Below are 27,446 nucleotides of genomic sequence, written 5' to 3'. Positions count from 1 at the left end.
GGATACTAAGGGAGATGAAGGGAAGGAGTGCAGAGGGGCCCAGAGATGAAGGGAAGGTTGTTAGTCAAGTCCTAAGAGTATGAGTGAAAGTCGCTCAGTCCTGTCCGACTCTTTGAGACCCCGTGGACTGTATATACAGTCCATGGAATTCTCTAGGCCAGAATACTGGAGTGGGTAGCCGTTCCCTTCTCCAGGGGATCTTCCCAACCCAGGGATCGAAACAGGGTCTCCCACGTTGCAGGTGGATTCTTTACCAATTGAGCTATCAGGAAAGCCTTCCAGACTGAATGACTTTCACTTCACAAGAGTATAAGACCATGAGATATATTAGTAGTTTCTTTGAAGATTAGCTCAAAGAGAATATTAGGAGATAGGATTAGAGGTAGATTGAGACCAGATGATAAATATTCAACCTTATTGTGAGATAGTGACAGCTAAAAAGAGTCTCAGTTTGTATACTATCAGTTCTCTGAATTTCTCAAAAAGAACTAGACTAATAAAAATTTGTAGTTTTTGTAGGGTTCAGATATTTAGAGTGCTTTGGGAAACAGGGAGTTAAAAATCTTTCGGAAGTTAACTTGGTATAAGAGTACGAAAAGCCTCTGTTGCTCTAGTTCTAAGAAAATGCTCTCCTTTTTTTTCTAATAAAGCTTTCCACAGAAGACAAACTCTGTACACAATAAACAAGGTAAGCATAGGACAGAATTACAATTCGTTAACTCTCAAAAAAAGTTATTCATTTTGACATGTAAAGGAAACTTTATGAATGTTAGATGTGCTTCAGAGTGTTGATCTGTTAAAATTCCATAAAACAAGCCTCAAAATGCAAGTCATTTGTGCCAGCTACAAGTACATAGCTGAAGCAGCATTTCCAGAGAGACTGGGGCAAAGGACAGAACTAACCAGAAATTGGCAGAAGAGAAACAAAACATAATCGAGTGTTAATAATTTACCATAGTTACTGCTCTTGAAACCAAAGTAACTAAATAATACGATCGTCATCTGTTTGCATTTATGCTTGTTTTCTGCATCTCTGCACTGAAGTGTTCAGTGTACATGGATGTGGACAGAAAATCAAAAGCTACAGGGTTTTTTTTTTTCTGAAATTAGAACAGTAATTTCAATGTGTGCATGTTAATTTTATTGTTATGCTTTCTCTGTCTCTGGATTATAATCTCTTAAAGGAAGAAAACAGGTATTGGTTTTTTAACTATTTTGAAGCATTCACATTTTCTATTTCCATCATGTGTTTTGTTTGTAAGCTTGTTTGTTTCCTGAGCACACTGTTGTGACTGTTTATGTGAATTTGGAAAGAGCAAAATTAGAATTTTGGGGAAAGCCAAAAATAACAGGGAACACCCTATTGTTCTGTGAAAAACGCTCGACTTGGATTCAGAAAACTTGGATCCAAGGCCTGGTTTCTCCTAGAAACTCGGCAACTTAACCAAATTAGTCTTTTTTTTCTCTTACCACTGCACTGGGGATGTCAATTGCTAACCCTTCCTATCACCTAAAGTGGATATGTGAATAAACTGAGAAAACAGATGGCAAAAACCTTTTAAATTAAACTACTCTGTAGTTGTGAGGAATCACTCTTGTGGTACTCCTTCTGAACAATCACTGATTACTAGTACATAATGTTTTCAGTACTTGAACATATTTGACTTTCTGGGTGATTGAGCATGAAATCAAATCGGATATGGCTCAGACTCATTTCTCCAAAAGAATGTAATCATCTTAGTACAGTATTCTGCATAGTTTCCCCTAATAAGACCCCTTCATGAGTAACACATTCCAGTGGAGAGTCTCTGCTGCCAGTAAATTAGGCTGTGTCGGTATAAACTCGTATAATCTGGTTAGTATATAGAGCATGTCTCAAGACATTTTCAGGCATTACAATGTCTTGAAAATTACTAATAGTTGTTTGTCTTTTAGTATTTAGGCAAAAAGTGAGGAAGATGCCTAAGAAAGTTGACACAGAATTACTAATAACTTCATGAGAAACAAATTAAAGTGTGTTTCCAAAAAGAGTCTTGTTTCAAAGTAACTTAAGACCCAGTGATCTTTAATTTGGTTCTTGTGTCTCTAACCATGAGAAAGCTTTCTGAAAGAAAGGATAAAAAAAACCCAGTGTGATTTATAATCTCTAAAAAATTACATGAGTCAGCTTAATAATATGGTAGTTCAGTTCAGTTCAGTTCAGTCGCTCAGTCGTGTCCGACTCTTTGCGACCCCATGAACCGCAGTATGCCAGGCCTCCCTGTCCATCACCAATTCCCAGAATCCACCCAAACCCATGTCCATCAAGTCGGTGATGCCATCCAACCATCTCATCCTCTGTCGTCCCATTCTCCTCTTGCCGTCAATCTTTCCCAGCATCAGGGTCTTTTCAAATGAGTCAGCTCTTCGCATCAAATGGCCCAAGTATTGGAGTTTCAGCTTCAACATCAGTCCTTTCAATGAATACCCAGGACTGATCTCCTTTAGGATGGACTGGGTGGATCTCCTTACAGTCCAAGGGACTCTCAAGAGTCTTCTCCAACACCACAATTCAAAAGCATCAATTCTTCGGCACTCAGCTTTCTTTATAGTCCAACTCTCACATCCATACGTGACCACTGGAAAAACCATAGCCTTGACTAGACGGACCTTTGTTGACAAAGTAATGTCTCTGCTTTTTAATATGCTATCTAGGTTGGTTATAACTTTCCTTCTAAAGAGTAAACGTCTTTTAATTTCATGGCTGCAATCACCATCTGCAGTGATTTTGGAGCCCAAAAAAATAAACTCTGACACTGTTTCCACTGTTTCCCCATCTACTTGCCATGAAGTGATGGGACTGGATGCCATGATCTTCATTTTCTGAATGTTGAGCTTTAAGCCAACTTTTTCACTCTCCTCTTTCACTCTCATCAAGAGGCTCTTTAGTTCCTCTTCACTTTCTGCCATAAGGGTGGTGTCATCTGCATATCTGAGGTTATTGATAATTTCTCCCAGCAATCTTGATTCCAGCTTGTGCTTCCTCCAGCCCAGCGTTTCTCATGATGTACTCTGCATATAAGTTAAATAAGCAGGGTGACAATATACAGCCTTCACGTACTCCTTTTCCTATTTGGAACCAGTCTGTTGTTCCATGTCCAGTTCTAACTGTTGTTTCCTAACCTGCATACAGGTTTCTCAAGAGGCAGATTAGGTGGTCTGGTATTCCCATCTCTTTCAGAATTTTCCACAGTGTATTGTGATCCACACAGTCAAAGGCTTTGGCATAGTCAATAAAATATGTAGTAGGTTCAGTATTTTAATTCACTATTTAGAATTCTAGGTCCTTTGTCACAAGAAGTCCACATAGTTTATACTGCACACTGTGTATGGAGGTGCAGAGCCGGTGGTAACTTTGCCTAAAGTTATATGGTGGTAACAAGTTCCAGTCTGAGCACAGGCTGACTGAGGCTGGCATCTGTCCGCTCACTCCAGTGTTGCCAGTGAGCACTTGCCAAGTAGGCACTGTGATTGCACACTCCTCACTCCCTGTCATTATCACTCTTCTTACTTTTGTGGTGGCTTATTTGATGCCTTACTAGTTCTACACACTGATAGCTGATGTGTTGAAGCGTCTTAAATGTTGTAGAGGAAACGATGACCCTGCTCAGCTTGACCACTCATCCAGCGGATGGGCCTGTGGCACCTGAGTGGGTTGGCCGTACTTTCCAAAGCACAGATGACGCCCCAAAAATGAGGCAGGTGACATTTACAGTCATGGGTTCTGAAGAGGCTCACTTACTGAAAAGTCCTGAGGTTCTAAATCAAAGTGAGTATCTTTAATCAACACTCACAAACTATGTACCATGCTGGTTGGAGGCCAAAGGTCAGTGTTGTAATACCACACTGTAATTGGAGGGAGGGGAGCGCCAGCCAGTCCATTGTGCTGTTGTAAGAAGCCGTTCACATGCATAAAGTTCTTAGATACACAAAGGCAGGCTTTGGTAGTGCAGCTGAAGAAATTGTGTACCCAAGCACCTTCACAGCTTCTACTGGACGTATTTTCTTTTTAGGAATGAAGGAATATTCTCCCATTTTTGATCCATTCTTTTATGTCAGTTCTACAAAATTGCATGTAACTTGATATTTTTAAAAGATTCTTAAGTATTTAATATTCTGCTAATTTGATTTTGAATTATAAATGTCAGTTCAATTGAGGGTTTTGTGTTTTACTAGGTTAAAAAGGAAAAAGTGTACATTTTTAAGGATTTTTTATGAATAAATTTAATGTACTGAAAATAAAAAAAAAAAAGAAAGGATAGTGGTTCCAGAGGAGTTCTCTGAGGATCTGCCATTGGCTGTTTATAGAGCTGAAATTCAGATGCCCTCAGAAGATAAATAGGGCCTGAACTCATTTCAGAGAAGAAATGGTTTTAAGCAGAAATATAAATATTGAATAATAAGATGCATACTATGGGCCAGTCTTTTATGTTATATTTTTGAGGATAAGAAAAGTGTAATCTATTTTTACTACCACAAATAATCATGAAAACACTGTTAGAAAACATTCTGGCTAAAGAGAAAGCAGAAGTTTCGCTTAAGTGTGAGATGCTAACTTATTATTGCATTTAGGTCTATCGACCATTTGAGGGAGTTAGAAGTTAAAGTAAACAGCTGCATCTCTAGTTGATCTCTGCATATTTTAACCCAAATATGGTAAAGGGCAGGGCTAAAGAAGGGAGTATCCCTATAATAAACAGAGCTCAGAACTTGTAACAGAAAATTAAAATATACTCCACTCAAGAGAAGTCTGTACTTTGCACTTAGGTTAAAGTCTCATTTAGATTTAAGTTTCTAAACTTTGCTTAAGAAATTAAGTTTTCTTTGATCTCCTCTCTTCTGAATTGCCGAAATCAGATAAACCTACTTGACAAAAATGACTTCTTGTCACGTTGCTGAAGACCCTATAAAAAAGGTGGCTATCTTTGGAGGAACTCATGGGAATGAACTAACAGGAGTATTTCTAGTTAAGCACTGGCTGGAGAACAGCACTGAGATTCAAAGAACAGGGCTGGAGGTAAAACCATTTATTACCAACCCAAGAGCAGTGAAGAAGTGCACCAGATATATTGACTGTGACCTGAATCGAGTTTTTGACCCTGAAAATCTTGGGTAAGACTATATTTTGTGTTGTATGTGTGCACATGCACACATGTGTGTTTGTGTGTGTGTGTGTGTGTGTGAAAAGTAGTATGTGTGAAAGCACATGTGTATACATATGATATTCATGTTCATACACAGAATTGCTATTGTGAATAAGATCACTTTCACTTTTAGTCATACTATGTGATGAATTAATTACCTAAACTGGACATTCATGTACTCTTTTATAAATTTTTTTAAACATCAGACACTTCTTAACAGATTTTTTAAAATATATTCTATCTAGACTGGGACAACAAATAACAGAGGTTTTTATTTTTAAATCATGTCTTTAAAGAAACAGATTTAATAACTCTTTTGCATTAAATTAATATTTGACCGCTATGCTTAGGTACATATTTTTTAGCTTTCTAGGTGATTCACTACTATGTCTTTTGCAACTATATTTTGGTAGTGCATGAAGTTCTAATTAAGAAAAGTGTAATGTTTCAGTTAATGTTTGTTTAATGAAAGAGTGAATAAATGACCATCATCAGAAAACATTAGACTGCTCTGTGATCTGAGGAGTACATGTACTACCTTCAGTAGTGGGTCCTTGAGACCTGAATTTTCTGAATTTAAATTATAGCTGATGATACATTACATATAGTGTATACAATCATAATGCTCTATGTCCTTATTATTTTTGCCTTTGTTTACATCAGTGTAGCTACTCCTGTAGATATTTAGGCCTCTAAGCTTTTTACCACTTCTTTCATTTACATAAAAATATTATTAAACACCTACTCTTCATGGGGCACTGTGCCAGATACTGTGGGAATACAAAGTTATGTACAAAATGATTTCTGCTCTCAATGAGCTAACAGATGACAAGCTAAGATATAAGTAATGCCCAGCAACAACTAATATAACACTTTTATATACTCATTTTCTATTAAATCCTGTTTTGAGTTTAAAGAGTTACTTTAATCTCATCATAGATCAAAAGATGGCTACTATATTTATACAAATTTGCCTCACTTTATGGAATACAATCTCTGGGGCAATTATACATTAGTCATAGCTTACATCAGAGAAGGCAATGGCATCCCACTCCAGTACTCTTGCCTGGAAAATCCCATGAACAGAGGAGCCTGGTAGGCTGCCGTCCATGGGGTCGCTAAGAGTTGGACATGACTGAGCGACTTCACTTTCACTTTTCACTTTCATGCATTGGAGAAGGAAATGGCAACCCACTCCAGTGTTCTTGCCTGGAGAATCCCAGGGACGGGGAGCCTGGTGGGCTGCCGTCTACGGGGTCGCACAGAGTCGGACATGACTGAAGCGACTTAGCAGCATAGCTTACATATCAAACCATATTTTTACTAACATAAATTTTAAATTCAAACATGCTTTATATTCACGACTGAGGTTATGTCAACACGATTAAGGTTTATCTATTCACCTAAAATACCTATTAACTAAATCTTACATTACCACTAAAGATTTGTTGAAGAATAACTTAGTTGGCATGTTAACTTGCCAAATAACTCTGAAATGAACTAGATTGAGTTTTCTTATTATGACCACTCAGTGGCTTGCATTTCAATGAGAGTAGTCTTTTAAATTAAACTCACTTTCTACTTCTTATATTTAACACTTATCAGAGGCTGGACAGTGTTTTTTCAGGGTGTTCATGGAAACTTATGAGCTAGATTAGTCAATTACCTTCTCCCATCCTCCTTCTCCTAAACTGTGCTGCTTTCCCTGTATTCCTCATCTCAGTGATGTCACCCTTACCCACTAAATCACTTATGGAAATCATCTTAGAACCTTCCACATTCTTTATTCCCTACATCTAGTGGGTTACTAAATCTTTCAATTATTCAAATACTGACTAGATATTTATTACCTTTCAGGACATCATTTCTTGACTCTGAGCACCTGAGTAGCTGGTGGTGTCATTTACTCACATGGGGGAGAGGGAGAAGCAAATAAGTTGTGACAAGGAGGGAGGAACTTATGGAGTTGTGGCATTAATTAACTTTTTAAGTGTATTTGTAGCCTTTGGGCTTCCCAGGTGGCACTAGTGGTAAAGAAAGTGTTAGTCACTCAGTCGTGTCCGACTCTTTGTGACCCCATGGACTGCAGCCCACCAGGCTCCTCTGTCCATGGAATTCTCCAGGCAAGAATACTGGAGAGGGTAGCCATTTCCTCCTCCAGGGGATCTTCCTGATCCAGGGATTGAACCCAGGTCTCCTGCATTGCAGGCAGACTCTTCTGACTGAGCCACCAGGGGATCAGTGGTAAAGAACTCACCTGCGAATACAGGAGACATAAGAGATGCAGGTTTGATCCCTGGGTCGGGAAGATCCCCTGGAGGAGGGCATGGCAACCCACTCCAGTATTCTTGCTTAAAGAATCCTATGGACAGAGGAGCCTGGAGGGCTACAGTCCATAGGGTCACAAAGAACATGTCTGAAGCAACTTAGCCTGCACACACATACACATGTAGCCTTTAGGAACTATCTGGCTGCTTATAATAGAAATCTGAAAACAATGACTTAAACAAATAAGGGTTTCTTTCCACAAATAACAAGTCCAGAGGTAGGCAGTCCAGGCAGGTACAGTGACTCAGTGATATTATAAAGGCCACAGACTTCTGTCTTCCCACTGTGCTGTGCTTAGTCACCCAGTGTCCGACTCTTTGTGATCCCACAGACTGTAGCCCTCCAGGCTCCTCTGTCCATGGGGCTTCTCCAGGCAAGAATACTGGAGTGGGTTGCCATGCCCTCCTCCAGAGAATCTTCCCAATCCAGAGATCGAACCCAGGTCTCCCACATTGCAGGCAGATTCTTTACCATCTGAGCTATCAGGGAAGCCCAAGAATACTGGCGTGGGTAGCCTATCCTTTCTCCAGGGGACTCGACCTAGGAATCAAACTGGGGTCTCCTTCATTGCAGGTGGATTCTTTACCAGCTGAGCTACCAGGGAAGCCCCAGTCTTCCCACTGCACTAGCCTTAGTATGCAGCTTTTCTTCATAGTTGAAAAACTGCTGCTCCAATTTCTTGATTGCATTCCGGGAAAGAATTACTCAGGTGCAAACTGTAGGTCTTTTGAAGATGCTAACAAAAATAGTCAGAGAATAGAAATAAATGGAATTATAGGGAAATGTTGAATGCTTTCATGAGAAAAATAAATTCAAATTATCATGTACATTAAGAAAAAATGTATCCTAACCATTAAGGTTGGAGGTGGGGGGCAGCAGGTAGAGACTCATTTGAGAATTCAATAAAAAAATATCAACCCTCATCCTAGAAAAATGCATATATGCATACTCACAGGGTACCCAGACTCTTCTCTGTTAACCTTGACTCTGGACCACTAGTGGGTCCTAGAATCACTTAAGAATCCCTAATAAGATGATGTGAGCTCCTAAGTTTGACTGTTCTTGTGCGCTAGAATTAGCTAGGGTGTAAAAAAATAATAGGTGCATTTGATGGTCTAGCTTCATTATAGCCCAGTGCACTTAACTACTAAGGGACTCTTGATTAAATTAATGGGTGAATTTCATTCAGAGTTGAAGTCAAATGATAAAGTGTTTGAAATGTCCTTCCTGTGACCAGCCACATAAATGAACGATTATTTGCAAGTGTGACAATGCAACATTACTTGGAATCAGAGGGGAAAATGTAATTTTTCATTTATAAAATTTTCAAATAAAGTTCCCCCTTCCCTCAGAGGTTTTTCATATTAAAGGATGGGTGCCAGGTTTCTAATATACTGTGTTCTCATTGTATATGTGTGTTATCTTAGCTACAGGTGTTGTTAATCTTTTTCTTTCTGCTAATAACAGCAAAAAAAAGTCAGAGGATTTGCCATATGAAGTGAGAAGGGCTCAAGAAATCAATCATTTATTTGGTCCAAAAGATAGTGAAGATTCCTATGACATTATTTTTGACCTTCACAACACTACTTCTAACATGGGGTGCACTCTTATTCTTGAAGATTCCAGGAATGACTTTTTAATTCAGATGTTTCATTATATTAAGGTAATGTCAATGTTATTAATTTACAAGTTAGCCTAGGACCTGTAATTTTAAGTTGATTATAGATGTTGAAACAACCAGAAAAGGGTGAGGAGGGAGGGTCCAAGAGAAATGGGAGACTGAGGGGAGCACCAGAATAGAAGCAGCAGTGACAGGCAGAAGAAAAGGAGAAGAGATGAGCAAAATAATAAATATAATGACAAAATAATAGAACATATGAGTCATTGTGTCTATAAAATTTTAGATCTTTTATTAAGACTATGACAGTAATCATGGGTTTTTCAGTAAAATTAATACCAAAATTTTGAAGTGGTTGAAGTGGCTCAATTACAGTTTTAAGAAGCTTAAAAGATAGTCATTTAATGTTGACTAAACACCAATGATAAAAAGACTGACCGTCTTTAGCCCTGTCTTTGTCTCAGTTTGATTCATATACCCCAACATACATCTGATCTTTCGGTACTTCATATAGCTAATCATCTTAAGGCTCAGAAATCTACAAGATGAAAAAATCAGCAGTCCAGTGCCTATAATAAGAAAAACTGCTAGAAAATAATTGTCAAGCAAAACACAAATAATAAAATGTATGGTTATTTCTGTGTAATGGATAGCCTTCCTTCCAGAGAGCTAGCATGAGCTAGTATGATTTAATGAAAAGTATGTGACCCATATAGCCAGTACCCGGGTTCAAATCCTGATTTTCTCACTTGCTAACCTTGAACAAAGTAATCAACTTCCTTGCTTTCCTTGTTTTATAAAATTGGCATAATAACAACAGCTACCCGATATGACCATAATAAGCCTTACATAAGAAAAAAAAAAAATTCTTAATGCATTTAGCTGAGTGCTTTGAGCAGATAGTAAGGATTAACTATTATTTTTGTTTCCTTGAATTAGTGACATTGACTAGATAGTAGTTCTGGTAGGAGATCATGATGCAGTATCTTTGCTGCTCATTGAAGGGAGAGCTGAATACTTTGTATGCTGCATTGTCATCAAAACCAAGACGCCTGTCTTGAATTATTCAGATAAGTGGGGGAGTTACTTGCCATCTCTAGAGACCTGGCCCACAAGGGTAGAAACAGAATTCTTTAAGAGACCCATAGTAAGCTAAATACTCAGTGTAACGAGTGATGAAAACAAAAATAATGAAAGCCATTCAGAAGAATTTATTCATATACTTTGTTCGTGGTTCTGGAGAACTGTTTACATTTTATCCAGAAAGTTACATATAATCTAATTTTATATGTAGTTGGAGTTTAGAATGTGTTTCATAAAGTTGTCTTACTAACCTTAGTTGATGAAGTTAAACATACTGAAGGCATTATTGACTGACAGCAGAGAGAACAAGGCATATGGTCTTTACGTAATAAGAACATGTTTTAAATTCTTTTCAGACGTCTTTGGCTCCATTACCCTGCTATGTTTACCTTATTGAGCATCCTTCTCTCAAATATGCAACCACTCGTTCTATAGCCAAGTATCCTGTTGGTAAGTCACATTTCCCACTGTCCCAGCTAAACAAAATATGTCTGAGACGAAACTCTGAGAAAACTAATTTAAAGACTATTTGCAGCTACTTTGCTTATCATTATGGCTTGTAATGGTCAAGTAATAAGCAAACTATCCCAAGGCTGTCTCTAGCTATATCAGATTTCCTCACTTTCATTGAGCAACTTTCTACATTCCAAAAGAAGCACTGAGCTAAAGGAATTTGAGTCTTTTATAATGGGTGGTAAGCAACCTGCTTTTTGCTCAAGCAAGACACCAGCCCTTTCTTCCAAGGGTATCCACTGTACAAAATTCTTAAAACAATAACCTGGAGCCAAGGCAGTCAGTATCTTGCTGGCAAGACGTGCAGAAATACAGAAGACCCATGGAAAATTCTCTCCCAGCATCCCTCTTAGCATCTGCTTTGCAATAGAGTCTCTGATAACCTGTGTTTATTATCCATTTACTTGTGTGCCCTGTCAGTTACTGAGCTGTGGATTTGTCTTTGCCTTCTGGTAACCCAGCACACAGGCTTGCACTCTCATACACCCTCTCCGACAGTCTCTTTTTTCTACATTCCGTTCTCCTTCCTGAGTGACGTACTAGCATCATTGTTTGCAGACCACACTGTAATCCTTAAAATTGCTGTTGTCTTGCAGTCCATGGGGTCACAAAGAGCTGGACATGACTTAGCGACTGAACAACAGCAACACAACTTAGAAGTAGACTGAAAGTTATCTTGGTTATTTGGTTTTTGATAATTTTGGTTCATAATCAAGGGGTCAGTTGAGGCAAGCTAAATGACCAAGTGTAGGTAATTATTTGAAAAAAACCAAGTGCTTAAAAATAAAGGATAGAGATCTATGACACCAAATAAAGCATAAGATTTACAGGCCTTGGTTTATTACATTTATGGGCAATGTTGCTCTTAGCTAGAACTAATATCTATTGATATATTTGTCTCTTAAAAATAGATCCAGGGACTTCCCTGGTGGTTCAGTGATTGAGACTCTGCCCTCTACTGCAGGGTGCCTGAGTTTGATCCCTGGTTGGGGAATTAAGATCCTGCATGTAGTGTGGCAAAAAAAAAAAAAAAAAATCCCATTCCTCTGAAAATAGAGCCAAATATTTCAAACATTTCAGTGTGGGGGAATATTAAGATCATTATAAATAATTAGAAATATTATACCTACTTCACTATATTATTTGGAATATTTTTATATCATCCAGTCATGGGCAGAGGGGACACTTAAGATCAGAGAGACACTCTCTCCAGCTCAGTATTTTGTAATACTTCTATGTCTTTAGATGGGCATCCCTGGTGGCTCAGCAGTAAACAATCTACCTGCCAATGTAGGAGTCACGAGTTCAATCCCTAGGTGAGGAAGATCCTCTGGAGAAGGAAATAGCAATCCGCTCCAGTATTCTTGCCTGAGAAATCCCCTGCCAGGCCATAGTTTTCTGGGGTCTCAAAAGAGTTGGACATGACTTAGCGACTAAACGACAACGTGACTTTAGGTGGCACAAGATGTACACTGTAATTTCAAGCATCATATGCCAACATGGCAGTATCTGGTGGGAGAAAGGAGAGTCCCAGGAACTCCCCTGTGGACCTTCCGTTGTGGCCAGTTATTCAGAACTGAGTCATATATGCATTCTTCAATTAATTACTAGGGCTGATGGAGTACTGTGATTGAGCAAAACTGTTCTATGTTTACCCCTGAGCTGGAAACCCAGCCAAAATCAGGACTCTGTCAGCAAGGAGTAGATGGAATGAATTTTGGGTAGGGAAGCAATAATACCTTGTAAAGAACGCAGACAGACATATCCACAAACACATTTTCACATATTTACAAATAATTTATGCATCAATGCATACCTCAGCCATGCTTATACCATATTCTTAAATATATGCCCAAACATATATCCAGAAGAGCTAAACACAAAAGTGAAAAATGAAGATAAAAGAGAATACGGTAAGATTTTGTGAATGGGGAAATAACAGAAGTGGGTGAAAACAGGATAGGTGGAAAAGAATGTATATGAATTGATGAAAAGGATTGGATGATGTTGTATTGGTAAATAGCTTTATAAATGAACAAGGTGATGATTGTAATGATAACAGTGTGGGAGACTTGGATAGGAGGGAAAGGACTAGATAAGTGGTTTAGAGAAAACTATTTTGTAGGTTTATGGAAGAATGCTTGACAGCCACAGGAAGTAGACCTGATGGTATGGGAATTAATTTTATTGTGATGAGAAGAAATGAATACAGGTTTTTTCTACAGAAAATTAAAACCGTTGACTATCATGACAGGTTGGGTTGTTATGTTAAAGGCAAGAATATTGCTCCAGGGTCACACAGATTGTCGTTTGACTTAAATCCGTGGCTTGTTTAGTTTAGCTTTCTATTACTAAATAGATGTGTTTTCTCCTACAATCTGTGTCTATGACAGTGTCTCTTTGTGGTCACTTACTATTTTGTCAATATAAAGTTGTCTGCTGCTTTTACTGTATTATAATTTTTAAATATTTTGTCAACATTGAAGGAAATTTAGAGAAAAAAGACCCACAAGACCTTACTACTATAGCACAGCTCTTTGATTTTCTTATGTTCTCTCCCAGTCTTTATTTACTATGCATATAACTTGTAAATGTGCTGCTTTATTTATTGCCTAATATTATGTCTCACATATTTTCCATTATGCTACATGGTCTGCCTTTTTAATTATTTTTAATGATGCGATTCTAGATCTTGATGCATGAAAATGCTCCATGTTATATTCTAACACATGAAATGTGACTATCTCCCCTTCTGTACCTAGGTATAGAAGTTGGTCCCCAGCCTCAGGGGGTTCTGAGAGCTGATATTCTAGATCAAATGAGAAAAATGATTCAGCATGCTCTTGATTTTATACATAATTTCAATGAAGGTAAGTAGTAGGCAGAAATTGTTTCTTTCATTGTTAGCTTGTGTGTGTGCAGATAAATCAGGACAGGAAGATGAGATGGAGTGCACATGATGACTTAAACCACTCAACACTGAAATAACAATGGGCCCTAGGTCAAGTTTGCCACGTTTGTGATAGTAATTGTTTTTTAAAAAAAAATGTAATCATCTCAGCCATTCTTCAATGACCAGTGTAGACACATTCAAGAAAAACAGCTACCAAATAAAGTCTCACAAATGAAATCCTCATTTTCCTATTAATGTCCATTTTAAAAAGCAAAGAAATACCAAGAAATACAGATGTCCAATAAACAGATGAAAAGATGTCCAATATCACTAGTAGTCAGAAATGCAAATTAAAATACAAAACCATTTTATCCCATTAGATTGGGGAAATAATGTCTTTTCTGCCTTGGATAAACACTTGGGGAGACCTGTGAATAAATTCTGAATACATACTTCAGGAGAAACATGTTATAGTAGAGGTTAGCTAAGGAAATGGGGAGAAGGCAATGGCACCCCACTCCGGTACTCTTGCCTGGAGAATCCCATGGACAGAGGAACCTGGTGGGCTGTAGTCCATGGAGTCGCTAGGAGTCGGACACCACTGAGCAACTTCACTTTCACTTTTCACTTTCATGCATTGGAGAAGGAAATGGCAACCCACTCCAGTGTTCTTGCCTGGAAAATCCCAGGGACAGGGGAGCCTGGTGGGCTTCCATCTATGGGGTCACACAGAGTCGGACACGACTGAAGTGACTTAGCAGCAGCAGCAGCTAAGGAGATAATTGAGAATGTTGAAGAGTTTGAAAACCATAATAAAAATAATCCCAAGGATGCACATAGAAGTTCAGTTTATGGAATACCTTCACATGTATCCTCGTGTATGTGACAATATTTGAGTGCTGGTTGATAAAATTAAAGGCACTTAGACTGGCAAAGGAATTAGACAAGTTTTCTGTGACTCAGAGGGCAGAATAGAATCTGTGGGATAATGTTATCTAAGGACAGAAATTTCTGATTAACAAAGCTGACCAACAGTGGAACAGACCACACTTTGTGAGGCTGTTCAAGCAGGAGCAAGATGACCACTTAGCCAGAAAGATGCAGAGAATATTCAAGCATCAATGGAAGTTAAGCATTTGAGAGTTGCTCTAGCTCTGAGATTCTAAGTAGCAAAAACATGTTCCTTTGTGTTCTACCACTTTCTTCTTTTCTCCCAGTGGACCTTCTGGTTTAAAGAAATGACATCTGATATTTCTGTCTTCATCTTGGAAGATTTGGTAAATTATAAAAATAGCCAAAAATTCTTCCCTTCCCTGCTTCCATGTCCTAGCTAGAGATAGAGTCTGTTTTCCTACCACCTGGATCTGGCTTGGCCATGTGGCATGTTTTATACCACAGAAGAGATTTGAAAAGAACTTGCATGTCCAGGCTTGCTGTCTCGCTGCTCTTAGGAGCCTTGCACTTTGTGAATCAGCTCACCTAGCCTGCTGGATGATACAAGACCATGAGGCTGAAGACTGAGACCTCCCAGCCAGTAGTTCTGCAGCTCCAGCTGAGGGCCCATCAAATGCCCAGATATGACAGCAAAGCCATCTTAGATCATCCACCTTCTGCTGATCTGCCAGCTCACCACAAATGCATGAGCAAGCCAATTAGAAATCAGCCGGTCCAGCCTAGACCAGAGGGACTGCCCAACCAAGCCACAGAATCATGAGCTAAACTAAAGGGTTGTTTTATGCCACAAAGTTTTGGCATAACATATTATGCGGCGGAAGCAAACTGGTACAGAAGTGACGGCAGGATATCTGAATTCCACCCTGGCTGCACTTTCTGCACTAAGGGAAAAGGAAGATTTTCCTTTGGATTGCAACCATAGCACACTGTGGGCTCTATGCTGGATGAAAGTTCATCCTGTTTATTCAGAGGTAGCCCAGTATAAACGTAAACTATCCCTTTTCCAAGTTTCTGGGCACTGGGTTGTTTAATGTTGCTGCAGCATTGTAAGTTTCACTCCACTATGGGCAGACTGGCTATATCCCAATATCTCACTGTTCAAGAGCTGCCCAGAAGTTTAACATACTTAGTTAAGAGGAGGAGCACAATGGTGAAGTCATCTAACCTGCTGAACGTCCTCCTGAAGTTACACAATCACAGGATGTCAGAGCTGGAAGGGGCCCTCCAAGATGAATTGATGTGAAATCATCATCTGACAGGTAAAGAAAGTGAGCATCGAGAAGTTAAGCTTCTTGCTCAAGTTGACACAACTGGGAGATTAGAGCACAGGTGTCCTGCCTGACTCTCATTCCTAGCCTCTGTCTCCCCTCCACTGACTTTTTAAGTTCTGCTTTCCACCTCTGTCCCACCACTGTGTACTTGTGGACCCAGTGCTGGTAGGAATCATTCGAGAACATCCTTTGGTTTGGTGTTGTTGTGAACATCCTTAACTAAAATTTTACGGAGCAATATAAGACCCTTAATAGCCAAAGCAATCTTGAGAAAGAGGAGCAAAGCTGGAGGCATCACCCTTCCTGACTTCAAAGTGAAAGTGAAAGTCACTCAATCATGTCTGTCTCTTTGCAATCCCTTGGACTATACAATCCATGGAATTATCCAGGCCAGAATACTGGAGTGGGTAACTGTTTCTTTCTCCAGGGGATCTTCCCAATCCAGGGATTGAACCCAGGTCTCCGACATTGCAGGTGGATTCTTTACCAGCTGAGCCACCAGGGAAGCCCCCAACTTCATATTACAAAGCTGTTGTAATTAAGCCATATAGTGTTGGCATAAAAACAGACACACAGATCAATGGAATGGAGTGGAGAGCCCAGAAATAAACCTATGTGCTGCTGCCGCTAAGTCGCTTCAGTCGTGTCCGACTCTGTGCGACCCCATAGACGGCAGCCCACCAGGCTCCCCGTCCCTGGGATTCTCCAGGCAAGAACACTGGAGTGGGTTGCCATTTCCTTCTCCAATGCATGAAAGTGAAAAGTGAAAATGAAGTCGCTCAGTCGTGTCCGACTCTTAGCGACCCCATGGACTGCAGCCTACCAGGCTCCTCTGTCCATGGGATTTTCCAGGCAAGAGTACCGGAGTGGGGTGCCATTGCCTTCTCCAAACCTATGTATATATGGTCAATTAATATACATTAAAGGAGCAAAGACTCTACAGTGGAGAAGGGGCAGTCTCTTCAATAAGGGGCATTGGGGAGATTGGACAGCTAGGTGCAAAGGAATGGAATGACCACTATCTTAAAGACCATACACAAAAATTAACTCAAAATGGATTAAAGACATGAACATAAGAACTGAAAGTATAAAACATAGAAGAAAACATGGGCAGTGAGCTTCCTGAAATAGGTATAGGTCTTGGCAATTTTTTGAATCTGACACCAAAATTAGAAGCAACAAAGGCAAAAATAAATGAGACTACATCAGACTAAAATCTTCTGCACAGCAAAGGAAACCATCAACAGAGTGAAAATACAATCTACTGAATGGGAGAAAATATTTGCAAATTATATATCTGATAAGGCACTAATATTCAAAATATATAGAGAACTCATACAACTCAATAGTGAAAAAAAAAAAATACTGATTTAAAAATGAGCAGAAGATCTGAATAGACATTTTTCCAGAGAAGACATACAGATGGCCAACAGACACATGAAAAAATGTTCTACATCAGTAGTCACCAGGGAAATTACAATCAAAACCGTAATGAGAGGGGAAGGAGGTAGGATGGAATGGGAGATCAGGATTGATGTGTGTACACTACCACGTGTAAAACAGATAGCTAGTGGGAACCTATGGTGTAGCTCAGGGAGCTCAGCTCAGTGCTCCCCGGTGACCTAGATGGGTGAGATGGGGCAGCGGGGTGGGAGAGGGAGCTAGGAGACCAGGGCTGTTTGTATATGTAGAGCTGATTCACTTCATTGTTCAGCAGAAACAACATTGAAAAGCAACTGTACCCCAGTAAAAAATTAAATTAAAAAATAAAGTACATTATAAAAAAAAAACATAATAAGATATCAGCTCGCTCCTTTTAGAATGGCTATTATCAAGAAATAAGTTATGCTGAAGATATGGAGAAAAGGGAAGCCTTATGCACTGCTGGTGGGAATCTAAGTCAGTGCAGCTGCTATGGAAAACAGCATGGATGTTCCTCAAAAAATTAAAAATAGGATTACCATATGATCCCAGCAATCCCACTTCTGGGTGAAATTGTCTTTTATGTACTTTCTGAGTGTTATATTTCACAATAAAATGGTTTAAAAGCAAAAAAGATACTGTGTTCTCCCTATAGCTGTCTGTTTTCAGTTTTTGGTTGTTCCTTTTTTGAAGTATAAACTTCCCTTTTTATCAGGAGTGTTTTTTTTTTTAGTTGCTATTTATATTTATTTATTTATTTATTTTGTCACAGGAAAAGAATTTCCTCCCTGTGCTATTGAAGTCTATAAAATAATGGAGAAAATTGATTATCCCAGGAATGAAAGTGGAGAAATTGCTGCTATTATCCACCCTAAACTGCAGGTAATGGTTACTATTTCTTTTAAATATTCAAAATAATGATGCCCTACCTTTCAGGGGAGGGATTCCCAGGTGGCTCAGTGGTAAAGAATCCACCTGCCAATTCAGGAGACACAGGAGACATGGGTTCAATCTCTGGGTTGGGAAGATCCCCTGGAAGAGGAAATGGCAACCTACTCTAGTATTCTTGCCATGGAAATCTCATGGACAGAGAAGCCTGGCAGGCTACAGTCCATGGGTTTGCAAAGAGTCGGACACAACTGAGCATGCTCACAGCTTTGAGTAGACCTTTACAGTCCGTGGTGACTCAGACGGTAAAGAATCTGCTTGCAACACAGGAGACCCTGGTTCAGTCCCTGGGTCGGGAAGATGCCTTGGAGAAGGAAATGGCTATCACCTCCAGTTTTCTTGCCTGTAGAATTCCATGGACAGCGGAGCCTGGCTGGCTACAGTCCATCGGGTTGCAAAAGTCAGACATGACTGAGAGACTAACACTTAACAGCCCATTAAGCATTTTACATATGTGAGTGCCTCAATAGATGTTCTCAAAAACACTGCAGTCTAGATAAGGTATTCAGATCATCGCTGACTAAATATTTAGGAGTACATTATAAATAAATATAAATCCTGTGCTGGCTCTGGAGGTACACCAACGAATATGGTTTATATTCATATGGAACTTATAGTCTAGATATACTAAAGTCTAAACTGTGGTCTTGAAGATAACCAGATGCTATAACAGAAAAATGAGATGTGGACGGGAGTCAGAGAACATGAAATTCCTGCTTCAAGAGCAATGGGTAAGAATTATTACATCTACTTTAATATAAGAAAACGGAGGCTCAGAAATTAGATCCTTCCCACAGTCCTGTAGTTATTGATGGCAGATCCAGAACGAAGGTTCTTTGCAGTTGGCCACGTTGCTACCACCTCCCTGTCATCACTACTTTAAAAGTCAGAGCAAACCAATCAGAGCCTCCTCCTTTGGAATGTTTTCTGCCTTTTTTCCCTGACCTCTCAAGACCCCAGTATGTATCTGCTCTTTGTCTGGTTTGATCAATAATGGTGTAATGAAGGGGAAGAAAAGGCTCGTAGGAAAGAATAGGAAGTTTAAATCCAGAAGAGGCATAGGTAAAAGCAGAGAGGAGCAAAGATTCTAAAAACCTAAAACATCCATCTCCCCACACACTAGCAGACCTCAGAAATGGAAGAGAACCAATGGATTGTCTAGCCTGGTGCAGTCAACCCTGGACGCACATCGCCTACAGCGCCTTTTAGGAAATAACAACACCCAGTCCCCCCTCTGGGATAATCTGATCTACTGGCCTGTGTAATTAGAGTGGGAAACCACTGATCCAGTTCAGACTGCTATTTAATGACCCTAATGATAGTCATTCGGACTTACAACTTAATAAAGCTGCTGCTGCTGCTGCTGCTAAGTCACTTCAGTTGTATCCGACTCTGTGAGACCCCGTAGACTGCTGCCCACCAGGCTCCCCATCCCTGGGATTCTCCAGGCAAGAACACTGGAGTGGGTTGCCATTTCCTTCTCCACTGCATGAAAGTGAAAAGTGAAAGTGAAGTCACTCAGTCATCTGACTCTTAGCGACCCCATGGACTGCAGTCTACCAGGCTCCTCCATCCATGGGATTTTCCAGGCAAGAGTACTGGAGTGGGGTGCCATTGCCTTCTCCGACTTAATAAAGCAGCCTTTCCCAAAATACAGACTAGTGGAACAGATCCAGCTTTGTGCCTTAGTGGGATCCAGGTGGAAACTTGAAGGAGCCTGAGGCAGTGTTTTAAAGGAGAGAAAGATAAAGATTGTGAACCTCTTAGATGATTCAGTTGTTATCCTAATGTGGGAACACATATAGGAAATATTCACCTATCTTGTGCTTTTCCCAGACTTTTCCCAGCCCCACCTTCTCCCACCAATCCCCACCAGAATAGAGCCATCTAGCATGCAGGAACAAGGTCACTCATTTTTTATCCCCAACAGTAGAATGTCTTATATACAGAAGACTCTTCATGAATATTTCCTAAATTTTACTGAGAGGAATTTAACTTCAGCTAGCAAGAGATAAAATTTGCACTTAAGAACATGTGCATGTAGTTTTGGTTTTTGATATTATAAACCTCTTCAGCAACATTCAAGGTGAACTTGATACCGAAGCAGACTCTGATCATGTGGCAGTTATAAAAATAAAAAGGGGAACTCTTAAAACTGCTGCCAAAACAAACTGCTCAATCTCAGTTTAATCACATACAACTTGTCTCTTTTAAAAGAAGATAGCGCTGTCATTTTGGATGTCTAGAGCCTGACATAAGGATTTTTTAATTTATTTTTATTGAAGTACAGTTGATTTTTTGATGGGACTTCCCTGTAGCTCATACTGTAAAGAATCTGCCTGCAATGCAGGAGACCTGGTTTGATCCCTGGGTCGGGAAGATCCACTGGAGAAGGGAAGGCAACCCACTCCAGTATTCTTGCCTGGAAAATCCCATGGACAGAGGAGCCTGGGGGGCTGCAGTCCATGGGGTCGCAAAGAGTCAGACACGACTAAGCAACTAACACTACTTCTACGTATAGTTGATTTACAATGTTGTTAGTTTCTGGTGTACAGCGAAGTGATTCCGTCACATATATGAATATATAGAGATAGATATACACATATACATCCTTTCTCATATTCTTTTCCATTATACAATGTGTAAAGTAGGAGAGAAACCAAATGTAATTTATGTATGTTGTTTCCTGAAAGGATCAAGATTGGAAACCCTTGCACCCTGAGGATCCTGTGTTTTTAACTCTTGATGGAAAGACTATTTCATTGGGTGGAGACCAAACCGTGTACCCAGTGTTTGTAAATGAGGCCGCATATTATGAGAAGAAAGAAGCTTTTGCAAAGACGACCAAACTAACACTCAATGCAAACAGTATTCGCTCCTCTCTACATTAGAAATCACTTGTGGCTCACTTGTTAGAGAGCACCTTGAAAAATTCTGCTACTTTATAAGCTCTTGAAGAGCAGGATTGTGCCTTACTCATCATCATTTCCACAGCTCCCAGTGGTGCCTTGAACACAGTGGACATTCAGGTAAATTTGTTGAATGAATGAATGTGTTATTGAATGCCTTTCACAGGTATCATACTTTATGTATGTAGCCTATTCAAAGAAGTGCATTTCTTATTTCTCTATAGCTTTATATACCTTATACTTTGATAGTTTAACGTTCTTAGTAAACAGCCTTAGAATTCAAATTTTAACATTGAAACAGTCCATGGGATTGCAGGGTTGGACACAACTGAGCAACTCAATACAGCGCAGCACAGATACTATATACAAAAAACTATTAACTTGAGCATAGAGTTAAATACTGTATGCTTTTAAGTAATATAGAAATACTCCTAGAAACTAATAGCACAGGCTCACTATTTTAAATTTTTTCACATTTGAATTAATGCTAAAGTATTAAAGTCAATCAGCAGCAGTTGTGATATCTGTAGATTTTAAAATGCTCTTATGACGATGAAATGTGAATGAGAAATGAGGGCTGATTGTAAAGGTGACATTATGAATAAATCAAGAAACCCTGAATGGTCCTTTGTCCACTAAGAGTCACCCACACAAAGCATCACAAAGCTTCGCACTCAGGTACGCCCACTTGTTCTGCGCTGACCCCAGGAAGCCAGGAGCCTCCTTCAGACCTCTCACACGCGCCCCCAGAAGCTCATGTTCTTTCCCAACTTGGAAGGCATGTCCTTCCCGGCCGTCCCTTCTTACTTTGAAAGAACTCGTTTGTCCTTCTTCCTAACCAATGTATAAGAAAGTCTCTGGGCTCCAGCAGTGTAGGTGGTAAAGACAGAGCTGAGGACAGTAGACACTAGTAGAAATGTGACCCAAACCCGTCTCTGGTTCACAAATGCATTCGTTTAAGACATTCCCTCCTGTCCTAAATGCCCAAATCCCCCACCATCAAGATCCTTCTCAAAGGTCCTTGGTCTAATTTTCCACCTCCCTCCCTCTCCAATCCTTGCAAGAGCCTCCCCTCCCCCATCTCTTAGGCCATGGCAGCCAAGTAAAGAACATTTTATCCCATGATTTACACCCCAAGGAAATCCATGTTTACAGTTTCAAATATATTTACAAAATCATACTAATATTGTCATTATCTGTAACATGTATATGTCTATATATACAATTTCATTCTTGCAAAACAAATCCCATTAAGCCAATTTCATTCCATATTCAGTGCTCTATAGCACACAATTAAACTGCTTTGAAACTCTCAGCATTTATTTTTGCACTTTACCAAAATTATTTTCTTTGGAATAGACTCTCTTCCTTCTGAATTCTTTAGTAAAAAAAATTTTTTTATCAATTGGCTTTTGTATATAATAAGCTTTACCAAACTTCCTTCTCCCACTGTGAATGTTTCTTTGTGTCCAATGCACAAGTTCAATTTTTCTAGGTCAATTTTTCCATATATATACTTTGGGAAAAATACTTTATTCTCCCATCAAATTTTAGTTAGTTACAAAATTTACAATGTGCAGTTTAGGCCACTGTGGTTTCAGTTTTTGTATTGATTCTTTCTATCAAGTCTACTTTTCTGTGACTTAATATTTATAGTCTTTAGAGTTTCTAATTAGATGTTATTTTTTTTTAATCTATAACATATTGCTGTGTGACTTTAGCCACTTTCAATTTCATTTTGATTATTTCTAACAGTCTACAGACTCGGTTTTCCCATTTATAAAATAGGGATATTCATAATAATACTGTCCCTTTCATGAGATTGTTGTGAGGATTAAGTGGGCTAATGCATACAAGTACTTACCACGGTGCCTAGCACAGAATAATAAATTATTCAAGTTGAAATTTCTAACACAAAAAGCCCTTTATGATCTGTCCCACGCTCCCCACAACCTCTCTAGACTCATCTGCCTTTAGCTCTTCTCTGTTCCAGTCGGCTTTGCGTTGTTTTATTCCTGTGTGTCTTTACAGAGTTTGGCCCTTCCACCTAGAATTTTTTTCCTTCCCTTCTCTTCCTCCATCCTTGACACCCACACCAGACCTCACCTTATCGAATTCCTATTTTTTCTTCAAAATGCAACTCAATTCTCATTTCACCTATAAAACCTCTCTTGACTCGGCCCTCTGCCCTTCTCTGCTTCTGTCCCATCTCAAGGATATTACCCGTGTCTTTTTCAGTACCTGCAATCTGGTAAGTGCCCTGTGAGTTTAGCTGAGTAAATGAGTGTGCTCAGACATTCCTTCTCTACTGAAACGTCTTCATGTTCCACCAACGTCTCTGCCTTCTCTTTGCCTTCTTCCCTTCTTTCCCAGTCACTTCCCGAGTATCTCCTTCACTGTCAGGTGGAAATCTCTCCATTCCACACTCCAGCCTGTTACTATGTCCCAAATGTTGGCAGATGGAACAATACACCCTTTTAAGTCTGCAACCCTACGAGGGGGAAAGGAAGTGTTCATATCCAATAATACCCTTGTGTGAAACCTTTTAATGGTTCCCCTAACCCTCAGTATGAAATCTCAAAGCCTTCCAAACAGCTGGAGGAGTGCTATGTGCTCTGGCCTCTGCCTACCTCTCCAGCCCTGTTCCTAGCAATTTGGCCTTGCAGACTTCTCCATCTTCAAATTCACCCTACTACCTTGGGGTCTTTCCTTCTCTCCATCTATGGTGCTCAGGTTCAGCTGCCCCAGGGCATGTGGGATCTTAGTTCCCTGACCAGGGGTCAAATCTGCATCCCCTGCACCAGAAGGCAGATCCTCAACCACTGGACCAGGAGGGAAGTCCCGATACTTATTCTTAAATGTGATTCAAGGACTTCCTAGTGGTCCAGTGGCTAAGACTCCACACTCCCAATGCAGGATACCCCAGTTTGATCCCTGATCTAGGAACTAGATCCCACATGCTACATCTAAAAGATCGGTGTGTACCACAACTAAGACCCAGTGCAACCAGAAAAATCTGTTTTAGTGTGACTCGGGCTAGGCTAATCCACTCTGTTATACAAGCTCATTGACACTACTGGACTAGCACATACCAGCACACACAGAAAACCTGGATCCTTGGCCTAGGAAAAAGCACTGTGACCTCAACCTGTCATTCCGTCTCTCTCTAAGTCTCAAATTCCACAAGTCTCAATTTTCTCTGTTCTGTTGAATGGCAATAGAATACTCATCAAACTATCTACAGAATTGTGGATTAAGATAACCAATATGAATGAAAGCACTTTATAAATAGGGAATTGTACAATCTCAAAGGCTAAAAAATTGCAAAATATCTTTTGTTTGTTTTTTTTGTGTGTGTGTGTGTAATAAAGTTTTATTAAAGTATAAAGGACATAGAGAAAGCTTCTGACATAGGCATCAGAAGGGGGCAGAAAGAGTACCCACAAAATATCTTTTGGAAGGTAATTTTTCATAATATCAAAAGTCATAAAACTGTTCATCCTCCTGACCTAGGCATCCCACTTTCAGAATACATCCTATGACAGGGCGCTCACGCTTTCTCTATCAGTCTATCCAGAATGTTCCCATGGATGGCACATTCCTAGATTATAGACTGAAGCCTGTTTGAAATAGCATGTGGATTATGTACAAGTCCTATTTCCTTGCCAGTCAAGAAAACATAGCCCAGTGAAGGGTGTTATTCTGGGAATCATTTGGATGACGTAATGGACCAAATGCAGCAAATTGCTTATTAATAAATTGTTTGCAAGTTCTACAACCCTTCAAGACACAGCAGCATCTTGGCATTCAAGTTGAGAACTACCATTCTTTCAAAATAACTCAGAAGAATGAAAAAAATGCATATGCATATACATTGGCAATAATGATAGTAATAATATCATCTCTTTCCTATCCATTCCCTTATTGCCTCCTCATAAAAATTCTGTGAGGTAAGCAGGAGGGATTTCTACTTCCTGGTCTCCAAGCAGAGCCATGAGTTCATATGCATGCAAAGTGGAGAGCCAGCGAGCATGATGGATGGACCCCCTGCTTGAGGTCATATGACCTGAACCTGTAACATTTTCAGGCTGTGACTCCTTGCGCATGTCGCTTCAAATCTCCAGGTCTCCTTTTACTCAAATTCCTCCCAGTTATTGAGTGATTTAGATGGGGTACTGGATGTGATGTACTTTGAGATGTACAAAGGTGGTACGTCCTAGCACGCTGAGCTGGGACCAATAATTGATTCTTTAAGTCCAAAAAGTGACCTTCCCTTTATCCACTCATGTTAAGCAACACCCTAAGATTTCAGTCATCATAGTGGCCCTCCTAAGACAAAGATAAAACATGATCATAACAAGGCAAAATAAATATTTATTAGAAATCATTAAAGTATTTCTTCAGTGATACTAAAATGTTCTTACTCCACTTATGACTTCTGTCTTGCACATAGAGCTTCACACACACAACACTAAAAACAAAGATGTAAATGGAGTTTGCAAAGATGAGGCACATTCAGTGAGAACAAGGTAACAATTCTATGTTTGGGACCAAGATCACAGTAAAAAAAAAAAAAAGTAAATCGATGTAGAGATCAAGTATGGCTTACAGGCCCACATGACGGTCCATCTATCTGGCCCCTACCCAGAGCCAAAGGACTTAGTCCACCAGGCCTTGTGGAAGGAAAAGAAGGTCAGTAACACTGGGCTCCAGGGCAGGAGCCCTCTAAGAGCTTAGTGACTTCACAGTACAGCCTTGAACTCCTTCTCCCATTCCCCACCCAGGGAGGAAGGTAAGCACCTTTTTTACTCCAAACAGATATATAACTTAATTTCTAGAATAATGGATTCTTCCTGAGGCAGAATTTAGCTAAAGGAAAATTCTAGCCACAACTATTATCTGAGCATGTGAGATTCCATTCCTGGAAAATGCATTCCCTTTAAATTAGTGAAATGTGAATCACTCAAGATATCCTTATACACCTGTGGATTCAGTGTGGTGTGGTGTGTGTGTATGTGTGTGTGGTTTTGTGCACATCTGTATGCACACATTTGAATTTAAAAACCCATCATAGGGATCACAGGGACAATGCAGACTGCCAGCATGAATCATCTGAGCAAAAAACCTAATCCCCTGACACATGCCAACCACAAAAGCAGACTCAAATTTACCAAAGAACTGTGCCAAAAAAATAAAATCGCACAGGAGGACATCTGTGATCTGTGGTCCAGAATCAGAACACTCCAGCTTCAACAGCTCTGATACAATCTCCCGCATGACTTTGAACAAGTCCACTTTCCTCTTGGAGCTTTGGTCTCCAGGTGTCAAGTAAGAGAAATGGTCCTTTTAAACCAATGCTCTTTGACTCATCACCTTCCTTGGAAAACCTGCCTAGGTTGAGACCGTCTAGGATAAAAGCCTTTGGGGGACACCACTGTCAGGAGGAAGATTCAGTATAGAAAATGGTCCTGCCAACAAATTCGATCCAGATCCATAGACAGGTCTCCATATGCATACGAAGACAAAGATCCAGTTATTGACTTCTGTCTAACCTCCCAACTTCCCAAGTGGGAAGTGAAGAGTTATACAGTTTTATCCATGCATATCCAGACCAAAACAATTCTGAATTCCCAGCTGCACAGAGTAGAGCACGGAGCCATGTATCCGAGTTGCTGCCCTTCAAACCAAGATATCTATCTGTTCAGGATAAAGGCAAGAAGTTAATTCCAGATACAGGATGCTACTCTCCAGGCTAAAAGGAGCTTCAAGTTCATCTGATGATGATCTTTAACAATATCCCTCATATATGCTCAACCAGCTTCTGCTTAAATATCCCCAGTATCACAACTTCCCTGGAGGTCCAGTGTTTAAAACTTCACGCTTCCAGTGCAGGGAGTATGGGTTCAATCCCTGGTTGCGAGTGAAGATGGTAAATGCTCTGGGGGGTGTGGCCAAAAAAAACCCCAAACATAACATCTGAAGAAGTTGTTGGACTACATTGAACCATAATCATTTTCCCTGAAGCTTCCAACTTTTGGGCCCTAGTTCTGTTCATCTGCAACACATCTGGCCCTCCTGCCTCTGTGATAATCCCCCTAAATTTTCCCTTCTGCAAGAAACATGCCTAGCCCCTTCCTCCCCTGCTCACACCTGAACCTGGTCTGACCACTACAGCTTGGAGCACTGGGCAGTTCCCTGGGTCATCTGAGAGTACAGGGGCTACTGCAGATTGCAAGGCTGCATCCTCGACTCATCTGTCCCTGACCCAGCCCATCAGGGACACAAGGGCCAAGATTCTGCCCACCCAAGTAAGCTGGTGCACAG

General features: G+C 40.0%; 1 protein-coding gene across 3 annotated transcripts; it reads left to right on the top strand.

Annotated features, from left to right (window-relative positions):
- The first annotated feature begins 574 nt into the window (after positions 1-574).
- On the top strand, positions 575-25,772 carry ASPA (aspartoacylase). 3 transcript variants are annotated; one of them, XM_044939439.1, is made up of 7 exons: positions 575-688; positions 4,897-5,151; positions 8,979-9,174; positions 10,569-10,662; positions 13,488-13,595; positions 18,038-18,147; positions 20,907-25,772. In XM_044939439.1, exons 2-7 carry the CDS (start codon positions 4,916-4,918, stop codon positions 21,102-21,104), a joined length of 942 nt encoding a protein of 313 aa, XP_044795374.1. In that variant the 5' UTR covers positions 575-688; positions 4,897-4,915; the 3' UTR covers positions 21,105-25,772. The 3 variants fall into 3 exon arrangements, with proteins under 3 accessions (XP_044795374.1, XP_044795375.1, XP_006079770.1); XM_044939440.1 differs by lacking the exon at positions 575-688 and adding an exon at positions 1,048-1,195; XM_006079708.4 differs by lacking the exon at positions 575-688 and having other exon boundaries at positions 4,713-5,151.
- Positions 25,773-27,446: the final 1,674 nt, after the last annotated feature.

The sequence above is a fragment of the Bubalus bubalis genome, chromosome 3, assembly GCF_019923935.1.
Source record: "Bubalus bubalis isolate 160015118507 breed Murrah chromosome 3, NDDB_SH_1, whole genome shotgun sequence".
In the NCBI taxonomy this organism is placed as follows: Eukaryota; Metazoa; Chordata; class Mammalia; order Artiodactyla; family Bovidae; genus Bubalus; species Bubalus bubalis.
Note: the sequence above shows the minus strand (reverse complement) of the source record. Positions and strands in the feature narration are given on the sequence as shown.

Coding starts and splice junctions, on each gene's coding strand:
- ASPA (XM_044939439.1), top strand. CDS start 4,916: ATGACTTCTTGTCACGTTGCTGAAGACCCTATAAAAAAGGTGGCTATC. Junction 9,175..10,568: donor AGATGTTTCATTATATTAAG/GTAATGTCAATG, acceptor AATTCTTTTCAG/ACGTCTTTGGCTCCATTACC. Junction 13,596..18,037: donor TATACATAATTTCAATGAAG/GTAAGTAGTAGG, acceptor ATTTTGTCACAG/GAAAAGAATTTCCTCCCTGT.